The sequence below is a fragment of the Electrophorus electricus genome, chromosome 26, assembly GCF_013358815.1.
Source record: "Electrophorus electricus isolate fEleEle1 chromosome 26, fEleEle1.pri, whole genome shotgun sequence".
In the NCBI taxonomy this organism is placed as follows: Eukaryota; Metazoa; Chordata; class Actinopteri; order Gymnotiformes; family Gymnotidae; genus Electrophorus; species Electrophorus electricus.
In genome coordinates this window covers 8,279,469-8,299,844 of record NC_049560.1, presented here as the reverse complement: position 1 = coordinate 8,299,844, position 20,376 = coordinate 8,279,469, and the positions used below count along the sequence as shown (strand labels likewise).

The window sequence follows — 20,376 nt, the reverse complement described above, 5'->3', positions numbered from 1 at the left end:
TAAAGATCCAGTATGTAGGAAAGTGTGTGTGGAGTTAAAGATCCAGTACATAGAGGTGTGTGTGGGGGGGTTTAAAGCTCCAGCATTGATCCACCCTGATATAGGGGAAAGTACGTTCATAGTGATTATGAAACATGTTGAAAAGAAATGTACATATTTATACACACACTAATATTATGTCTGTCTGAAACATCCTGTTTCTTTTTCTTTATTTATAAAACTAGATCATGAAATGTCCTTTTTAAAAATATATATATATATTTTTTAGAATGTTCACTAAAATGTTATTGTCTGCCACATACTGTTAGGTGCCACTCATTTCCAGCAGTTAGTTGACTCGCTAACGCAAAGCTTTATGGGATGCACCGGCTCAGTACTACTTTCAAACTTGGCACCATTTCATCACTTTCAACGTATTGTGGCAACTATTAATGTGTGCGTTTTCAGATTTTCTACCCCAGAATATTTTAGGAACTCTGACTGCTAGTACACTCCTGCTTGGATAACTGCTTATAACGCTGCAATACACATGCTGCGTGGAGTACATACGCATATACTAAAAAAAGATTAAAAATTAAAAATTAAAAAGGTTGCAAAAGGTGGATCTTTATTGCATCAACAGAATACATCCTTTTCTTGTCTCATGTCTTATTACATTTTTCTGTAATTTTAACACATCCAATGAGTGTATCTGTTAAAAAAACACCCCCCCCCCCCCCCAAAAAGACAATTTTCTAAAACACTCAAAAACAAATACAAAGCATTTGAAAAATAGTGTAAAAATACATCCTTCATTTTACAGGCATCAGTTTACCACGTCACCCTTATGTCAATGACCTCATGTCATCATTTAACCATTGCTTCAGTTATCTTTAAATTTGTTTTAATCTGAATTCTAAAAACCACCTAACGAATAAAAGGAATATCAAACAGTACCATGCTGTACAGTAAAAGCACAACCAGAACCTTTAAAATAAATTAAAAGGTTCCTGGAACAATCCTTCTGTAATACAAAAAATCCAGATTTGTCAGTGCATGGTTTTAAAAAACCATAACACCTATTCTCTATATGAAAACCCTTTCTCCTCCTGTTCACACTAACTGAACCATAAGCAGGAGTGGCTGGACAGGCATTTTAACAAATGTAGTTCAGAACCAGATTCTATATGCAAATTTAATATGGTTTGTCCCAAGACAATAAGCAACTTCCTCATACAGGTCACCTACTGACGGGGCTAACGGGCAAGAAAGAGGCTAATAACACAAAAATATCCAGCCCTTGTTCTGAAGCGGTTGGGTCGATTTGTGATGAGGAGATGGGATCCGAGATGATGGCTTTCAGTCTTAGCAGGCCAACCCAAGTGCTCTGCTTCGGTCCCTGGTCTCTCCCTTATCCCGTTCTTATCCCTTCACACTTTGCTCTCGGACGGGAGCTCACCCAGGGCCGTGGCGACGTCACTGAAGGAGACTCTGTCCTTGGGGCTGGTGGCCCAGCAGTGCAGCATGAGTTTGTAGACCCTGGAGGGGCAGCCCTGCGGTGGGGGCAGTTTCAGCGTACCCTGCTGAAGCCCTGGACAGAGAGCCAGACCATTAGCATCCTGTGACAGGCACAGGTGACCCCCCCCCCCCCCCCTTCAGTTTTCTCAGCTACCATCAGCAGGTTTTATCCATCACCAGCTCACCTTCCAGCACCTTGTCGTCTGCAAGTTCTACGTGCGGTAGCTCTCCAAGGCTGAAAACCTCCCACATGAGGACTCCGAACGACCAGACGTCTGACTTGGTGGAGAAGTCGTCCTCAAACACAGACTCAGATGGGAGCCAACGTAGGGGGATCCAGGCCTGACGATAATGGAAATACTCACTACATGCACACACACAAACACAAACAAAAAACACACAATGTAAGTTTTCAGGAACCATGTGAAAGTTTGTGACATTCACAAAATCATGTTCCCCCAAAGCTCAATAATTTCCCTGATGGGAAAGCCCTCGGGTATTGGCCCGAGGACGCGTTAAGTGTACCTGTTGTATACGTCTTTGCTCAGTCCTAGAGCCGACACTTTCACATGCCGCTTGGAGCTGATGAGGCAGTTGCGTGCAGCTAGGTCCCTATGGACAAAGCGCTGACTGGACAGGTGTTCCATCGCCCTGGCAACCTGCAGACACACCCACACCTGAGGAGAGAGATGGCGAGGAGCAGTGCAATGAACACAACCCTCATGTTTGAGCAGTTCTTTATTGAGCATTTACATTTCACACAAAACTCAACTGTACGATGAATTTTATAAGCTGGGACAACAGTTCTAGTCCGTGGAGAACATCCTTACCTTTTGCTTAGTGCTGAACGGCTGTACTTTGACTTTCTCGTCACTGCTGTTGGAGGTTTTCAGGTACTGCTTCAGGTCACTCTGTTGGAAGGAGAGAAGTCAAGCATACTCTCACTCATTCTATCTCAAGTTAGTTGAATGAATTTCAGGTTAGTATAATTCTGATTGGAAATGTTTGAGGCATGCTCCAACACTGAGGAGGAGTTACCGTGTCTGTGTATTCTAGGACCATGTAGTGCGGCTCGGAGTCTCTGCACAGGCCCAGCAGATGCGTGATGTTGGGGTGGCTCAGTTTGGCAAACATGTCACTCTCACGGCGGAACTCTGTGTGCAGCTGCTCGTCCCGAGACTGCAGACTCTTCACTAGAACAACTTCCTCTTCCTCACTTATCTTCGCCTTGGCTAGGAACACTTCACCAAACTCCCCCTTACCTGAAAACACACACGTTCAACGTTTTCTTCCTCCCACTCTGTCACCATTATCCCCTCGTCATTAATTTAAGACAGGACTGTAGAAATAAGCTAACAAACATTTTGGTTACAGGTAAAAACCAAGAGAGACTTCAGTACTAGTGCTGTGTGTGTACCCAGTGTTGCGATGGTGCGCAGGTTGGTCCGGGGGAAGTACAGCTTCTCTTGAGTGCTGTGGCGTTTGTTGCTCCCAGCAGCAGCCGTGTTGGTCAGCGCTACCTCGTCCTGAATCTCTGCTGTAGCCTGGCCGTTCTGACGCACTGTGCCTCCTACAGGATGAATTGGACAACTGCATTAGCACAGAACATCCAACAACATACTGGCTGAATAACCACGGGGCAGATGCGCGCCGACGCCCAGACACACACGCACGCAGACACACACCATTGAGACACTCGGTCTCAGGCTCGTCCTGGCTCTGGCCCTTCTGTAGTCTCTTGGCCTTACGTCTCTGCTTGCAGTAGAACATGAGACCCAGTACAACGATGATGTAGGCAACAGCCGCCCCCACCGACAGGCCCACGGTCTGGATCATCTTGTAGGGAGCCTTTTCATCATGGGCCAGGGAGAGCCCGGGCTTCTCTGTAGCCACACAGACAGACAACGTGTAGAAATATGAATAACTGCAGAGGCAAAATAAAAGTCCCCGCTTAGCCCACTTCATTTTCACACACAAAACTATTGGACAATTAGGTCCATATTTTGACAATTAAAAGTTTAAATTAACTAGGAAATCAAACCGGAATTCTAACTGAAATTCAACGTGCCTGATCTGGCTTCCAATTGTAATACAACCCTTTCTTCTACTGTGATTGTGATTCCAAATGATAATTTAAAAGGACAATACACATGACTGGAATGTAGATCCGTGCTAATGAGGAAGCCGCCCTCCGGCACGGTCTACCTTTAACCCCGCCCACCCCGCGCTCACCCACAGCGTAGAGCTCTGCCGTGGTGTGTGCGATGTTGCAGCTGTTCCCAGCGATGCACGTGTAGCTCCCTGTGTCCTCCGGGGCGACGTCGCTAATGACCAGAGAGCCGTTGGGCATCATCTGGAACCTTCACACACGGAACAGAATCGGTCAGCCGGTGAAGGGCCCGATTTGCGCGCACGAATGGATTCCGTTTGACAAACAGGTCGGGGTCCAGTCTGGGAGAACACGGCTTTGATTCCCAGCAGGGCCTGTGCGGGCGGCGACTTATGACCTACCTGCTCCCGCTGGCCTCCAGGAACTTGTCTTTCTTCTTCCACTGGATGATGGGCAGCGGGTCTCCTGCAGCCTGGCAGTGCAGCACGGCCGTGTGGCCCTGGTACACCGTCGTGTTCTCCGGCTTCAACTTAAACACCACGAACACTGCGGGAGGGAGGGAAAGCAAGAAATGAAGCCACAGGAAGCGTCCCAGTTGGGCATGCGCAGCTGCCGCCGAGGGTCCGGCTCCACCTGCTACGGTCAGCTGGACTACTGCTCGGATCTCTCCTTGCACACTGTTGGAGGCCACACAGGTGTAGTTCCCTGCATCCGACCGCGTCACTCTGGGGAAGTGCAGTGTGCCCCCATTCTGTTCCATCCAGCCTAGGATTTCACCGTCACCTGCAGGGGGCGGTAGATACGCATTTTAAATTACTTTCAGGCCCCTGTTTAAGGCCTGAGACTTTCTGAAACACTACATGCGTTTCCCAGCGTTCCCAGCAGCTAAAACAATCTACCAGATTTTTTTACGCATGCAACATCGTTTAATATCCTTTTCTTTCGATTGCAGAAGCACCGCCCACCGTCTTTGGTCCATCGGACGGTGGGCGCCGGGCGGCCTTTGGCAGAGCACTGCACGATGGCTCCCTTCTCCAGCTCCAGACACTGCCAGGACTGTGGCGTCGGCGTGAACTTCAGCCGCTCTGGGGAACGGAGCAGACGCCATCGATTAAGGTAGAACACAGATTTTAAGGAGGGTTTCTATTCCCCATAATGCGCACACACACGCACGCCTTACCCAGTACAAAGACTTTGGCCTGTGCAGTTAATCTTCCTGCTTCAGTTCGACTTTCGCAGCTGTACACGTGGCCATCGTACACCTCCACACTGTTGATGCGGAGTGTCCCGTTGGGAAACTGCTTGAAACGCGCATCCTGTCCCAGAAAGTGAGAGGCGGGGTGAGGGGCGGGGCGAAGAGACGCGGTGTGGGACCGCCCATCTAGCATTTACATTTTCAGCATTTGGCGGATGCTCTTATGCAGAGCGACTTAAAGTGCTTCTGTCATCTAGAGTGTATCCTAGCCAGATTAGAGTAGATTAGAGTCCAAGATACCAATGAACTAGGATACTGTTGAAATACAGGGATCGCTGCTGATGCCTAGAAGTGCAAAAAAGCTTAAACTCTACATTAGACAACGATGAGATCAATAACCAATAATATCAAAGAACACGTACTAGAGTTTCAGTTAGTCAACATAGGAGTAGGGTTAGTGCTCATTTAAATATTCCACAAATGGATGGGTCTTCAGTCTGCGTTTCAAGACTGCAAGGGACTCTGCAGTGGAAATTTGTTCCACCATCTGGGAGCCAAGACAGAGAATAGTCTCAATGTTTCTCTTCCACTGTCTTCTAACACTAATCCAACCCTAACTGTTAAGCCTAACCCCTATCCTCTAACCACCTTCTATCACAGACTCCTCACATTACTGGTTCATATCAAACTTGCATATCGTCCATGACACAGCAGTACTGCACCATCATCTACGACGCAGCAGTACTGCACCATCATCTACGACGCAGCAGTACTGCACCATCATCTACGACACAACAGTAATCTATTGTCTCCTGAGTTATTCTCAGGGTAGGGACAGAGTACATCTGACATGCTCCCACTCACCTCAACACTGATTGGCTGCATGTTGCGGTACCATGTGACTTCCGGGTCAGGCGTAGCACGTGTCTCACAGTGTAAATACCCAGAATGCCCTTCTTCCATTTGAGTGTCCTTGGGCTTCTGAACCCATTCAGGTGCAGCTAGTGATGAAAGCATCATCAGAGCCACATGGAAAAGCCAAAACAATAACAAGACTGTCAATCTGAACTCTGCAAAGCACTGCACAAGTATCCTGTGCTACAGAGATGTATTCCTGTCAGGACTGAGAGAACTCACTGGCCACGGTCACCGTGAGCTCATGTTTCCTCTGGCCTGCTTTATTCTGGGCAAAGCAGGTGTAGGTGCCCGAGTCCTCTCCCTTTGTGGGTCTGAACATGAGGTCCAGCCCGTCCTGGTAGACCCGGCCTGTCGTAGGCACGCGCTGGCCCGCGTGCTCCCACCACACCTCCGGCTCCGGGTGCCCGCGGGGTGGCCGGCACGACACCCGCTCCAGGGAGTCTGCCGTGAAGACCCGGGACTGCCGTGCCTGCATGTCCTCGATCTCTGTCGTCAAGAAAGCGCGCAGGTTACAGACAGTGGCACAAAGGCTGCTGATGTTTTTGGACCAAAACAGACAGATAAACCCAACAGACAGAAAAACGCAAAGCTGGACTGTCATTGATGTTCCATGTTAGTGGTTATGAGTGTGTGTGTGTGTGTGTGTGTGTGTGTCTATGAGTGTGTCTATGTGTCTTACCAGCTATTCTTAGAAAAGCCTCCAGCGAGACGGGAGGGCCCCGGAGTCCCTGCGCCACACACCTGTAGCGGCCGGTATTGCGCTGCTTTACCTGGCTGATCACGAGTGAGCCGTTGCTCAGGAGGAAGACGCTGTGGAAACAGCAGCCGTCAGCATGCGGACCAGAGGCACGCGAGGACGGAACCCTCTCCATTTAAGCGCACGCACCGGCTCTTGTTGGAGACGAGCTCCTTCTCGTGGTACCACTCCACGGTGGGTGGGGGCTCAGCGGTAAAGCGGCAGTGGAACTGGGCCTCCTCGTTCTTCTGCACCACCAGGTCCTCGGGCTTCACCACGGGCCGCGGGAAACTCTTATCTACAGCAGGAGACACGACGCATCGCTAACTCACGTTTCCCCCAAAATCCTTCCCAAGTTTTACCACCTCGGTCTCCAATCCGTGTGGGATCACAAAAACAGGCTTCGTTTGGAGAAATCAGACTTCTCATTCCACCAGCACCTGTGCTAACCTTATGTGCGCACGTAGACAAGCAACCGGCACACACCCGCACGCACGTACCTATGATGTTAAGAGTGAAGTTGGTGGCACTGCACACTTGGCCTGCTGTGTTTTTGCCACAGCAGTAATAGACTCCGTTGTGGTCCGGGCTGGCGCTCGGCAGGGACAGCGTGCGGTTCTTGTTGTTCGTCTTCTCTGACATCAGCAGCCCATCTCTGTACCATCGACTCGTGGGCCTGAGGGGTCCAGGAACAGATCCACGATGAGCAGTCACAAATCTCCACGTTCGTTCAGGACAGTTGGTGGTCATTTCTCCCCCCTAGTTTCAGACTAATCCGCACTACTGAATTAAATCAGGTTTCATCTCATCACAGAGACAAGAACCTGCCTTTAACTTTATACTTTAAAACTGACTTTGAGGTAAATAAAGCATACTTCTAGCCATGTTTAAAGTTAAAACTAAATTTAAAATTCCTAAATCACAGATTTCTTACATCAGTCAGGGAAAAAAATAAAACAAAAAACAAAAAAAAAACCCAAAACCACACCACTTCCTAGGTTTTTGTTATTTGTTTCTTACAGGTCTCATCACAAACACACACTCACTAACACGGAAGATGTGCGATTTAGGGAGTGATTTCTGAAAAGTGGTTCTGACCAATTTGATGGTCACTAATAGTCAAAAGCTTCTGCAAATGCGGAATTCCTCACCGGGGGTGCCCATCGATGTTACAGCGCAAGATCACGGGTGAAGAGCTCACAATCTGTGCCTCTGAGGCTGGACTCTGAAGAGTTACTCCACCACTCTCCAACCCTGGAGGAGGTGGAGCAGGGAGTTATAAAGAGAGTGAGAGAAGACGTGGGGGTTGGGCGTGCGTGCGTGTATGTGTGTGTGAGAGAGAGAAAAAAGTCAGATAAAATCCTCATGGTTACTTTATCATCAAGACATGCCTGAAACAGTTGAAACCTTAGTCGCTCATTATCAGACTTAGACTGAGCTGCTGGCACCATGTGGTCACGCATTGCGCCCGCCGTAAAAACATGCCCTGCTTTTCAGCCGACCTTCCCAGTTATCCGACACAAGCAGCCAGACGCTGCATTTCAGGCAATTAATCTTGGCGAGAGACGAAGGGCATTTGTCCATGCCTTTCGTTTAACATGGTTCCTGGCTAAAAGTGGGCGTGAACCGTGATTTGTTTCAGGGTGGGGTCCGGCACAAACAAGCATTCAACTCACATTTGATGTTGAAATACGCCTCGCTCGTGTGTTCCTCTTCTCCCGTGAGGTTTTTGGTGGCCACACACTGGAAGCTGCCGGAGTCCAGGGTCCGGTCGATGGCTGTGAACTTGAGGTTGCCTCCCTCCTGGTAGCGGCGTTCCGAGTGCGAGAGCGCCTGGCCGTTCTGCAGCCAGGTGTAAGACACGCCCTCCGGGTCGCTCACCTCACACCGCAGCATGGCGCTGCGGCCATGCAGTGCATCCTGGGATGTGGGCTCCTTTGTGAAGTAGAAGGATGCAGACTGCGTGCAAAGTGCTACAGAGAGAGAGAGAGAGAGAGAGAGAGAGAGAGAACAATAAAAGATACTCTAATCAGAATACAGCATCAAATGCTGTGTCAGTACCAGGCCCTGTACCCACACCAGCACAGTGCGGTCAGGCTCAGAGTCCTTGTGATCTCGGGTATTGCGTTGCTAAAGCTGCCGTACCCCGGGGCAATAGCTCCCCTCCCTCCGCTCACCTCCACACACAGGCTGACTTATGTGAAAGCAGCTGTTAGTGGAAGGCCAGATGAGCAGGTGGCGTGCAGACAAGGGTCCTGCTACAGGGCTGACGCATACACGCTGCTCCATTACGCTCCTCCAGGAGGGTTCCATCTTCTACCCGCACAGCCGGGAATCCGCTGGAATATTACAGCTGACATCCTTCTCCACTGGGTTACGCTCCAGATCATCTAGATTAATGTGCGGATATGAACCTACCGCTATAACTCTGACTCTGACTCTCCAACTCTGACTGACTGACTTGTGTAAAATTTCAGATGTTCATGCAAACAAGGGGTTTTTTGGTACATGCCTCTAAAGGAATTTAAATTCAGTGGCCAGGGTCCTTATTTTGACATTTTATTTTTATTTTGCATAGTTCTGTGAACATCTGCTCATTCGGTTAGAGATCAAAACATTGCCAAACTGGCGGGTCGTCTTCTCGGGTCGTTCATTTTTGACGTGCAAGAGGTCACATGTTCTGGTGTTTCTTTGTTTCATTTGGATGTATGCCAGCATTCTGTCAGACTGAAAATGTGCTATAATCTTTTCAAGTGGCATATATAATTTGTAGTTCGTGATATTTTTGTCTATAATTAAATGCGGTGCTTTCCACATTTTAACCAACCATAGATTAGACCGTTTGTATAAATTAAATGGTTTAATAAAGATTCCATTAAAACAGTCATGCGGGATGGTATGGAATAGAAAATAAAATGCTAATTTTCTTACCATAATTCTCAAATCTATTTTTTGGGATATATGATAATATTGTTTAGCTGCCCATGATTGCTGGGGGAAATACACCTAAAGGACAGACAAAAGGCCCCAAACAAGCAAAATACAGTAACCCTTAGAAACCATACTTCACGTCCAAGGCCCAGATCCTTCTCAGTCAGTTGTTTGCCGCGCTGCCGAACGATTTAACAATCCAACACAGCTTGCCTTTGCACCGAAACAAAATGAGGTATGAATGTCTGACATCTCTAATCTCTGGCTTCTTCATCTGCCCACGGCATGAGGCTTCCATTCACATGGACGCCACTTGCTGACACAAAGACATCAGTCCGTCCCACTCCAGTGAGCACAGCTAGCGCTCACACACAAAAGCTCTGCGCAGGGAACAGGAAGCATGCTGTGGCGTGCCTGCACATCACGCAGGCGCCGAGTGAAACCACCGTGGAGGCGCTACTGCTGTTCGGTTAGAGCGTGTGGTGGCATAATACCTCCTGTCCATCATTCCCGGGTTTCAGGGAACAAACGAGCAGTCGCGTCATTACGTTAGAGACGGTGTGACCTGTCACAGAACCATAAATGCCTAAATGGGTCAACACTTTCCTGCTGAAGGTTAAATCAAGGCTTAAAAGAACAGAACAGAGGAACAGAACATTGACAACAGAGGCAACACGTTTTAGAGGTCACATACGGAGGTCTGGGCAGGTCAGGGAGCTTTGCAGATGCCCTCTGCTGGGATACACGTGGCTGGTCTCAGATCAGCATTTGTAATTGAGCCAGACAATGACAGCAGCACATCGGTGTACCCCGGACGCACACGCCAGTTACGCAGGCATTAAAAGAGCAAGCACAAAAAGTCTCCACCATTACCCCTGTATCTATGCTTCCAGAAACCTCTGCTTAGTTTCATGATTACCCATAAAATAAAGTCTCGACACTGCATCAGCTCTGTGGAGGTCCAACATCCTACCGTTCCTTCCAGTCCGTAACTCCACAGTCCAAAAGTGCATGCAAACCGAATCAAATCAAATTTTTTTAATATAGCACTTTTTACAACAGACGTCACAAAGCAGCTTTACGAATGTCCGAGTCCAAGCCACCAGTGATCAAGCCAGGGCAGTGGCAAGAAAAATCTCCCTAGAACATGAGGAAGAAACCTTGATAGGAACCAAGACAAAACATTTAACCACAAGCTGATAAGGCATTGGGCAACAGGAAAACAAACAGAAACCTTAATCTGGCGATTACATGACTCCACATTAGAAAAAGATTTGGCCCACCAAGCTACAGCGCATTACAAAAGGGTCACGGCTACCGTGTCTCTCAAACTCGTCTTTCTAACTAAAACTTGCTGCTGTACTGGCATATTTCTTGTGAGAACAATAGGGAGATCGAAGCTCCAAAAGTCACGCTTGCTGTCAGCACAAAGTGGACTCCATGGAGACGTTTCTGGGACAAAAAAAAAAAAAAGACAGCACTCACTGGGCCTTTCCTTCAGATGTGGAGGTTAAATGAGGGAACCCGCCGAGCTATAATTATTAGTCACATATACAGCAAAATTCTGCACAACTTGTCACCATTTTAGCATTCTAATCTAACAATCTCCAATGTGCATCTCTAATAAGGTTGTGAAGCTGTGTGTCTATGTAGGCCTACCAGTGCACAGATTACCTAGATTATGTTTTTTAAAAAAACTTACTTTGCTTGCCCATACAAGCAGGTCCCCAAGGAGAGAGACTGAGTGCTGAGAGTCGTTCTGTCTGCAAAACCCATATTCTGTGTGGAGCCTCCCCACTTGCCATAACCCTGACCACATACAAAGACTTGCTTTCATGCAGGGAGGCAAAGCAGCCTTGGGCAAGACTTTCTAAAGGGTGTCTGTAGTTCAGTGGGGGCCCCAACTTTGGAAAACTCAGAATCTTCCATCAGGCATGAAAAAAACCCAAAACAAAACAAACAAACAAACAAAAACCCCCACAGACTTTCAGCACAGGCACGATGGGACTTAAAAGCATCAAAAATGATCCACGTATGACCGTTTATAAACCTTTGAACAAAACACGCAAAACACCACGAACCTAAACTGTAATAACTAGTAGCTCAGAACAAAAATCAAGCTAGTGCCATTAAAAACGTGCCCTTAAAATAACTGCATTTTAGAGTGAAGGGCTCTGTATTCATTTACAGTTGTTTCTTAGCCATTTTTAAGCAAAATAACTCGATCATTTGGTGCTATTCAGAGGACCGAGCTGCATTTGCACCAGTTCTTACTGGAACTGAGGATGCGTCGTCAACGGAGGCTGTTGGACAACGGCACTAAGCAATAGTAAGGTGACGGAGCGCTTAGATCACCCGCACACAGATTACCTGTGAGCATTTGCGCTGTTGCTACAGAGGCTTGCTTTTATCCAAAAAGCAAGCACGGGTCAACTATTGGTAATAAGAATAAATGTACGCATCATGGGTGACGAACGCACAACAAAAAAGGAGGAAGAAAGCATAATGAAAAGGTAAAATTAATTGAGAAATTCTACTAAACAAATATTACAAACAGTGTTTATATAATTAATAGAACAAATGTAATACGTCATGGAAATATAAAAACACTACATTAGCCTACATGTAGTCGACCTCCCGTCACCGTTAGCACTGAAAAGCCTGCTGTTCTCTGGTTCCAGCTGCGAACAAACTTTTTGGGTTCCAGAAACTATTTTTGGTGGAAATGTGCCAAGTGGTACAAAATTAGGTGCACAAACTGGAAGGCAACCTGTTCCACGCTGGCTGAAAAGGGCTCCCTGTTTAAAACTAGTCAGACACGTGATTTCCCTACTCCACTCTAACCCAACCTCTACTCGATTGCACTACTCCACTCCAACCCAACATCCACTACTCTACTAAACTTGCATCAAAGATATTTAACAAGCCTTCTCTAAGTTTGTGTTATACTCTGTCAGGATTTGAATTATTATTATCTAGTGAAGTGAAAGTGCTTCAAATCATCTTTACTGAAGATTACGAAGATTCCATAAACGCACACCATGCCTGTGTCCACTATTCAATTCCAATATATATGTTTGTTTGTTTTTAATTCGTTTTATAGTTATCTACATAAGAAGATAAGAATTGTGCCGCACTTTGACATCTGCTGTCTTAAATGAAGAAAAAAATGACAACAAAAAATTTAAAACAACGCTGGCTCAATTAGCCAGCAGCACACATGCAAGGATCAGCCAAAACACCACAGAACAGATGATCAACTCTATTGATTATCTGATCATCTCGTACAGTGGCACCCCTTGAGGGCTGGGACGTGTTAGACGGTGAGGGAACCGTCAGTTGACTGAAGATGATGTGTTAGAAGCAGGAAAAATAATCAAACGTAACAATCTGAGCTACTTGGACAAAAGCCCCAACTGTGATGGGTAGACGACCGGGTCAGAGTGTCCACAACACAGCAGTTCTGATGTGGTGTCACAGTATGCAGTGGTTGGTACCTACCAAAAGGTGGCCGAAGGAAGAACACCCAGTGACCCAGTGACATGGTCACAGGAGCCCAAGGGCCACTGATATGTGTGCAGAGTGAAGGCCAGTCTGACTGGTTCGATCCCAAAGAACAGCTACTGTAGTACAAGTTGCTGAAAAACGTTTGCTATGACACAAAGCTATTAGAACACACAGTGCATCACAGCTTGCTGTGTGTGGGCCTGTGTGACTGCAGACTGGCCAGATTCTATTAGTTGCTGACCACTGTCCACTGCTACAATAGAAACGTGAGCATCAGAACTGGACTGTGGAGCACTGGAAGAAGGTGGCCTGGTCTGAGGAATCACAGTGGTTTCTTTTACGTCATGTGGATGACCACATATGTTTGTATTGTTTGCTTGGGAAGAGAAGGCACCAGGATGCAGTATGGGAAGAAGTCAAGTCAGCAGAGGTTTTGATGCTTTGGACAACGTTCTCCTGGGACACCTTGGGTCCTGGAATTCATTTGGATGTTACTTTGACATGTACCAGCTGTTTGCTTCCCTGTGGGGACCTCACTTCTGAAACCACCAGCCTAGACCCCTGCCTGCGGCCAGGCCGTCCTCGGGGCAAGTCACTGCCTGCCAAGTCCAGGTCCATCTTGGGCAGGACGTGAACTGTTTCCCCAGCTGCTCCATCAGGCACAGCAGTCACGTTCACATGGACACGGCTAGACAGGTGTCTCTCTGCAGGCCTTTGATACGCATATCAGACGCAAAAGACAATGGAGACCTGCTCACAAACACACAGGTCCTTCTTCATTATGGGCAACTGGCAGGGGGCAGTGCTTAGATTGGAGCAGGGCTGGCACATATTCCGGGTGGCATGGTGGGGCTGTGGGTGGAACAGGACGACGCATGCTAGGACCTACCCCTTTCCAAACGCCTGGAGCTTAGTACTGCTTTCACCAAGATTACCATGTAGTCTTTTTTGTTCATTCTGTATCCATTGCCCAGCACAAATTTTTTAATCTTTCAGAATTTATCACATCACTTTTGGGGCTAATTCTTCAGCAAAAGGTCCCTAATTCCGCAGCACTACAGGGGTTTAAAACGACACCCCCACCCCCCCACCCACGTGAGAACATGCAGCATTCCTGCAATGCTCGTGCAACTACAGAAAATAAAATACTATTGTTATTCACTCACACGAAAGCCAACTTTCACACTGCACTAAGTGCTGCATAACTGTAACGTTACTCACTCACACTTTCTCGACTTCCTTCCACACTCATGGATAATTTGTAGATACAGTGTGAGGTGGGGTTTCACACCACACACACACACTCCACAGGAGTTCTACACTATATCTCTGCACAGTGTGAAAGCTGGAATGTGATACAATTAGACGCTTCTCAACACTGGAGCACTGGTGAGCAGATGTTGGTCTCTCACAACACCCTCCCCAATACACCAACAACAATGTGTGTTGGCCTCTGACTCTACCTAACACATTACAGCCCTACACACACACACACACACACACACACCAACAAAACACTTTTACTCCGAAAAATGGTTCTAAATTTTAGCTTCACTCTCGCTAATACACTTCCATCAAATTTACTTAAAGGATGTGCGTTATCCATAAACAAATATTACTTGCCATTCCCTAGAGTACATTACCTTCCAGAGAAAGCAAGTTTTGATTCCATTTTCCAACTGAAGAGTTTTTTCATGGTTTATAAGCATTCACAGTTGTAATCAGTATTAAAAAAAGATGAGGTCAACTGAAGCATAGAGACCCTACAAGATCGCTTATGTTCTAAGCAGCAGAAACATGAACTGTGTAACTGTGTAACAGTGTAACTGTGAACTTGGCCAGTAATTGACTTTTGGTCTCAATACAGGTTCAAAGACACATTCATCTGAAGCCAGATCGCTATCTCTGGAACAGCATGCTGTACCAACATAAGTGGAGCTCGGGAAAACCCCCATTCCTGACATTCCTGGAAGTGAGGTCGATATGGAGCCACCTCGGCGTTTTAGGCTGGACCTCTACAGTTCATCACTTCTTAGACCAGCACAATCTATGTCCATGCATACATTACAGACAACAAGGATCAACAAGACCAACGAAACCTCTGACCTCAAAGAAATTTGAGAACCTACCATATAACTCCAGATTATCACAAAGAAGAAGCAAGTGAAAATTTCATTAATCTGACAACGTGCTAGATTCATGTACAACATTAAAAACAGTAAACACACTGGTGACCATAATCCTGCACTAAAAAGGAACATTCTAAAAATACAACCCTTAAGAAACACATAACTCACCATCAAAAGGTGATATCTCAAAAGGATTTTATTAAGGCTGTAACAAATGTAAGCTAACTAAATCAACTATATATAGTTTACTTTACGATTTCCTTGACTAAACTAGAATTTATGCAGTACATCTGAGCATATCTTACAATACCTGAGAGCAGAGGATATTTTCAAATAATCATGGAGTTAACAGAGCCAGCTGCTTTCTGTAAAGAACTCTTCAGCTTGAAGAGTGTGTGAGGCTGTGGTGTTTATTGTGAAGTGAGTCAGCTACAATCCATGTGAAACTTTAATGGTTTGACACAGGACATCCTGTGTATAATTAAAATAATGACAATTGGTTCCAAGAACTTGATATTGAAGTCAACTGCATCCTTGTGTAAACGTGACACTTGGGAATAACATTTACAACATTTCAGCCTAACCGATCCTAACCATCCCTGAGACCACTTTGGGAATGTTTTGCCGTTATCATTTCTAACATCACGTTTTCCCACCATAAAAAATGTAAACGGATATAATAAATAGACGAATGCAGATGCCAAAAGTTGGGATTGAGCAATATATTTACATTTTCAACAGATTCAATATTTTTTAATTGATCATTATGAAAAAGTTAATGTTACAGCATTAACATGATCTCAAAGGTACAGGGTGTGTGTGTGTGAGGGAGAGAGAGAGAGAGGGAACAAAGTGTGAGGTAGGTCAGAGACAGTATGATGCTGCCTGATTAGCATTGGTCTGTTAGACTCCTGGTCATTCCTTCTTTATGCATCAGTCATTAAGGTGTTTGAATAAATTATGATATGCATAACCAACCTGGCACTTCGGGTCAAATTTATCAACAGATCATCTTAAATGCACATCACCCACGCCTAAAAAAGGACCAAATTGTCATTCCAGTCATTTCTACTGAGTTGCACCTTTACTTGACCATTGTGAAGATGCCTTTTTCCCAGACGTGAGCGAATTAGCATTACAAAGGCATGACATGCCCCCCAGTGTTACTGAACATCAAGCAGACCCCTCGAGTACCTGTGAAGTGGCTCCGTTCACCATCCTTTTATCTCTCAGGAACCCATATAAATGCTGCACCTTTTCCTCAACAGGGTCTAAAGGAAACCCCCCCCCCCCACACACACACACACACACACACACCCCACTTACCTCCCTGCTTACCTGTGCCCCGTGGGACGCATCAGGCAGGAAACACTCACTGAAAGGCGCAGAGCGATTGCGCTCGCGACCATCCCCCGCCCAAAAGCAAGACCGAATTCACGAGTTCGCTCGTGAGGGACGGCAGCGCCGGTACAGACGTGCTCACGCACACGACTCTCAAACCATCCATTGCTTGCTTTGAAACTTCTACTCAGCTCGGTCACAATCTCATTTTCTCATTTTACATATCAGAAACGTTGCGGGTGAAGGCGAATCCACGAACTTGAGAGGGAAAAGTGTTTTAATTCCGCACTGCAGTTTGTAAAGAAAAGGGAAAAACACATCAAACAAGCCACGAATTAAGACTCGGTCTCCTCGAGTGTTAATACACTTCAGAGCAGTCACACCATTACTTGGATAACAGCCTTAAACTGTGTAGTTTGCTCCATTGTTCACTAAAGGATTATCACGGGGGGAACCACCAAACGGAGCAACACGGAGTCGCGTGTGTTCCGCACTGCTGCCTAAACCCGGTGGCTTCGTGAACACACGCAGTCTGGGATCAGTTGCTATGTCGCCCAACAACATTCATTCATGGACCCTCACTTCAAGACCCCGGGAGACAGGTCCATGTTTGCGCACGGTAGCGGCGCACAGGCTGAACTCCACACACACACACACACACACACACACACACACACACACACACACACACACACACACACACACGGCTTTGGTTCTTACCTTTACAAAGAAGCGTGACCATAACGAAAGCTGCCTTCCTCAGCGGCACCGATTTTCCACTGCTGCCACGAAGCGGCGGCTCCGTTTCTCCGGCCGGCATGGTCATGGTTTTAACTTCGCCGAAGGCGAAAGGAAACACGACGGTGTGACAGTTTAAATACACTAACACGCGTGTACGGGCTGCGACTGACCCGTCGGTATCAGATCGATAATAATCCACTTTTCTCGGCGAACCCCCTCAGTCGAATAGTCACGACGACGCGGAGCAAGTTGTCCGAGACGGGCGAGTGTTAACAGCCCAAGTTCTGCGGGGCTGCGGATGCGGGAGGACGCGGCGCTGGCGTCATTATAACTTTACTCGCAGCCACACAAAGGATCCGCTCCGCACGCGCGACCCTCGCGGGACGTTCTCCGCGAGGAGCAGCGCGTGCACGTTCGCGTACCGCGCTCCCCCTCCCCCTCCGGTAGCTGCTCGCGCTGTGGTCCCTTTCGGCCTGAGTGGTTTCCGGTACTCGGTACCAGCGAAGTTTGGCCGTGGGGAGGTGGAGACTGGCCCGGTGGTTCAGCCTGTGTTAGACTGCCTGTGTTGGTCTTGCTTGCGGTTTTGAGTAACACGTTCTTCAGCACAGTGAAAAGAAGCGACTAAAGATCGGATTTCACTTTACCGAGAGACCGGGGAGACAAACGCGCCTTAAGAAGTCAACATAACGTATCTGAAGTTACATAATCCGTTATATCCACAATGTCAACACTGAAACGTTATACATCTTTAAAACTGTTATTATACGCATAGCCTGTTTTCTACTTTACAGTAGACTAGCACTGTATTAGACTGAAATAAGCTCGCCAAGTGCAGTTTAGAAAGTATGTAAATAAGCATGCTTACTACACACTACTACTATAAAGTATATACTATATAGTACGGGTTACGAGAGTTAGTACAAAATATTAACACAGGAAGTAGACAGCTTCTGTGTCCCAGAGGTTGTAACTTGCTACACAGATCCACACAACATCTGCCAGGCTAATGGTGACAGAATGGAGCGAGAAGGGGCAGACGACGACCACCATTGTCAGGCTCCAGAGCAGGCATCTGAGTGTGGAGCTGAAGAGACGGACAGGGTGGCTAGAATGTTTAACATACCCATGCAATTATATCACACGTCCGAACTTAAGAGTGCAAACAGCTGTCTGAAACATTTTACCTTAAACATTTTACTTCTTGTTTTTGTTGTTATTCTTAATACTATTCTGTTTAGTGCTTCTAAAATATTCTATATAATGACAGAGTCTTATATGAGCACACCAAAAGCATTGTGTTTTAGCCCTACACAGTCTAAATTAAGTTTTTTTCAGCACACTTTCCAGAGCTATTTGACCATATACATTCACAGTACATCTACATAAATGGAAACGTATGATTTGTCAGCTTCCATAGACATCTGTGGTTTATCATGCATCTATACCATGCATTCATGGTGTACAAAAAGTATACCTTTCTGTAATTTGTAAGAGCACAACTTGAGGACTGTTCACATGAACGTAAAACTGTAAAACCAAAGGACTTGCGATTTGGGGATTTACCTCACTCTAACATTTCTTAATACTACTAACTGAACAATATACATATAGTGTATGAGTACACTTAGAATATCCTAAAATTACTATTGGGTTTACATAATTTGTTCATTTTGCATGGTGTAAGACCTTTTCCCTTTCTAAAGACAGCATTCTGGAAAATCCAAAGGTGATGTAGGATTTAAATAAAGAGCATCCAACCTATGCAAAGCATGAGCTGTTTCTTAGTTGCAGCTTATTAGATCACCACACCATTTTACTATTGTGATTTTGATGTGTACTTATTAGGTACTCCCGGCACTATATCGGCTTATGTGTTGTATAAAACACATATTTACATTATTTGAACTGCAAGTCTCCACTTGAATCTTCACAGTTTTGCCCAAATGAACAATTGCTGTTTCTCTCTGGTACTATAGGTGGTTGGGGGACTTAATGATAAAGGTGTGTGTTGTGGGCTTAATGATGAGGGTGTGTGTTGGGGACTTAATGGTGAGTGTGTGTTGTGGGCTTAATGATAAGGGTGTGTGTTGGGGATTTAATTCTGAGTGTGTGTGTTGTGGGCTTAATGATGAGGGTGTGTATTGGGGATTTAATGCTGAGTGTGTGTGCTGGGGACTTAATGATGAGGGTGTGTGTTGGTGTGTCGTAGGGTCTATAGTGCAGTGGTCTTAGGGGGTTCTGTGGATGAACCAGATCTCATTTCGACGGGTCGGTACCCCAGGGTTCTTGTAAACGGCCACCATGCATGTGTCTCGGGGGAACGTCTTGAGAATTGCTCAGTAGCTCCCACAGCAGGTCAATCTGCCGTGAGATGGTGGTAGCGCTGAATAAAACCCTGACAGAGAGACGAGCTGGCATCGCTCTGCTCCATGTCTCAGCACTTAACAATTATGTGAAATCCTCAGAACTTATGGGCTTCTCATCACAAGAATCTTACCACACAAGTTTTGATGATCATGCAACTTTGCATCCCCAGATAAAACAAGATTTGCTGGACTGATATTCACAGAAAAGCCTCAACTGACATGAAGAAAAATTGCGACTGATATTTTTGGCACTTGCTTGACATTAAGAAATAAGTCTTGGTAAAACAAAAAGCTAATATGTGGTAGACCTATTCATGTGTGGTAGACCTATATATAAATAACACCGGGCAGAAAAACACTTTCCTTGGTAGGCCTACTATATACAAAGATATGTGAGCATAATCGGTTCTAAACTATTTGTTCTAAGCAGACAGCTAAAAGCAATCTGGTAGATCACGTTTGCTAAATGCCATACCTGTAAGTATAAATATAATGAGTAAAAAACCCCAAAACATTTGGATTCAATCTGCAGAAATTCATCAGCAGCTGTTTTCTTTGCTCTGGGTCTCTCCTACTTAGTGTGTGTGTTATATTTAAAGGCTAAGCATCAGCAGTGAGAGCTGAGTTTCTAACTTGTGATTATTGATAGTTAGAAAACATGTTTTTTACAAACTCAAGGAATATGGCTTAAAATGTGTATTGCCTCACCCGCTGTCTTTGGAATCTCATAAACATCAACTGTGTGTCGTCGATGGTGGACAGCAACTCTAGACACATATGATTAACCTTCCAAAAACACATATTAGACCACAAAAGCAAATGCATGAGCTAGCTTAGGGAATACATTGGTTATTAGCAAAAGGAAGCACTGGAAAATTCACAGTTCAAGTAAAAGCGAATTTTTG

The 20,376-nt window shown here is 46.0% G+C and overlaps 1 protein-coding gene across 1 annotated transcript; it reads right to left on the bottom strand.

Annotated features, from left to right (window-relative positions):
* Positions 1-585: 585 nt before the first annotated feature.
* ptk7a (protein tyrosine kinase 7a) lies at positions 586-17,478 on the bottom strand. The gene is made up of 20 exons (XM_026997187.2): positions 17,085-17,478; positions 8,133-8,429; positions 7,608-7,710; positions 6,957-7,132; positions 6,607-6,754; positions 6,400-6,530; positions 5,940-6,206; positions 5,667-5,803; positions 4,788-4,923; positions 4,573-4,692; positions 4,241-4,390; positions 4,009-4,153; positions 3,730-3,857; positions 3,183-3,380; positions 2,915-3,067; positions 2,536-2,759; positions 2,328-2,408; positions 2,023-2,174; positions 1,683-1,861; positions 586-1,570 (listed from the first exon to the last, which is right to left on the bottom strand). Exons 1-20 carry the CDS (start codon positions 17,188-17,190, stop codon positions 1,410-1,412), a joined length of 3,192 nt encoding a protein of 1,063 aa, XP_026852988.2. The 5' UTR covers positions 17,191-17,478; the 3' UTR covers positions 586-1,409.
* Between the last annotated feature and the right edge of the window lie 2,898 nt (positions 17,479-20,376).

Bases quoted from the DNA above. Each gene is read 5' to 3' on its own strand.
- ptk7a (XM_026997187.2), bottom strand. From the start codon at position 17,190: ATGACCATGCCGGCCGGAGAAACGGAGCCGCCGCTTCGTGGCAGCAGT. The intron at 8,430-17,084 runs GTAAGAACCAAA...CTCTCTCTGTAG, and splicing joins GGTCACGCTTCTTTGTAAAG to CACTTTGCACGCAGTCTGCA. The intron at 1,862-2,022 runs GTACACTTAACG...GTGTGCATGTAG, and splicing joins AGCAAAGACGTATACAACAG to TGAGTATTTCCATTATCGTC.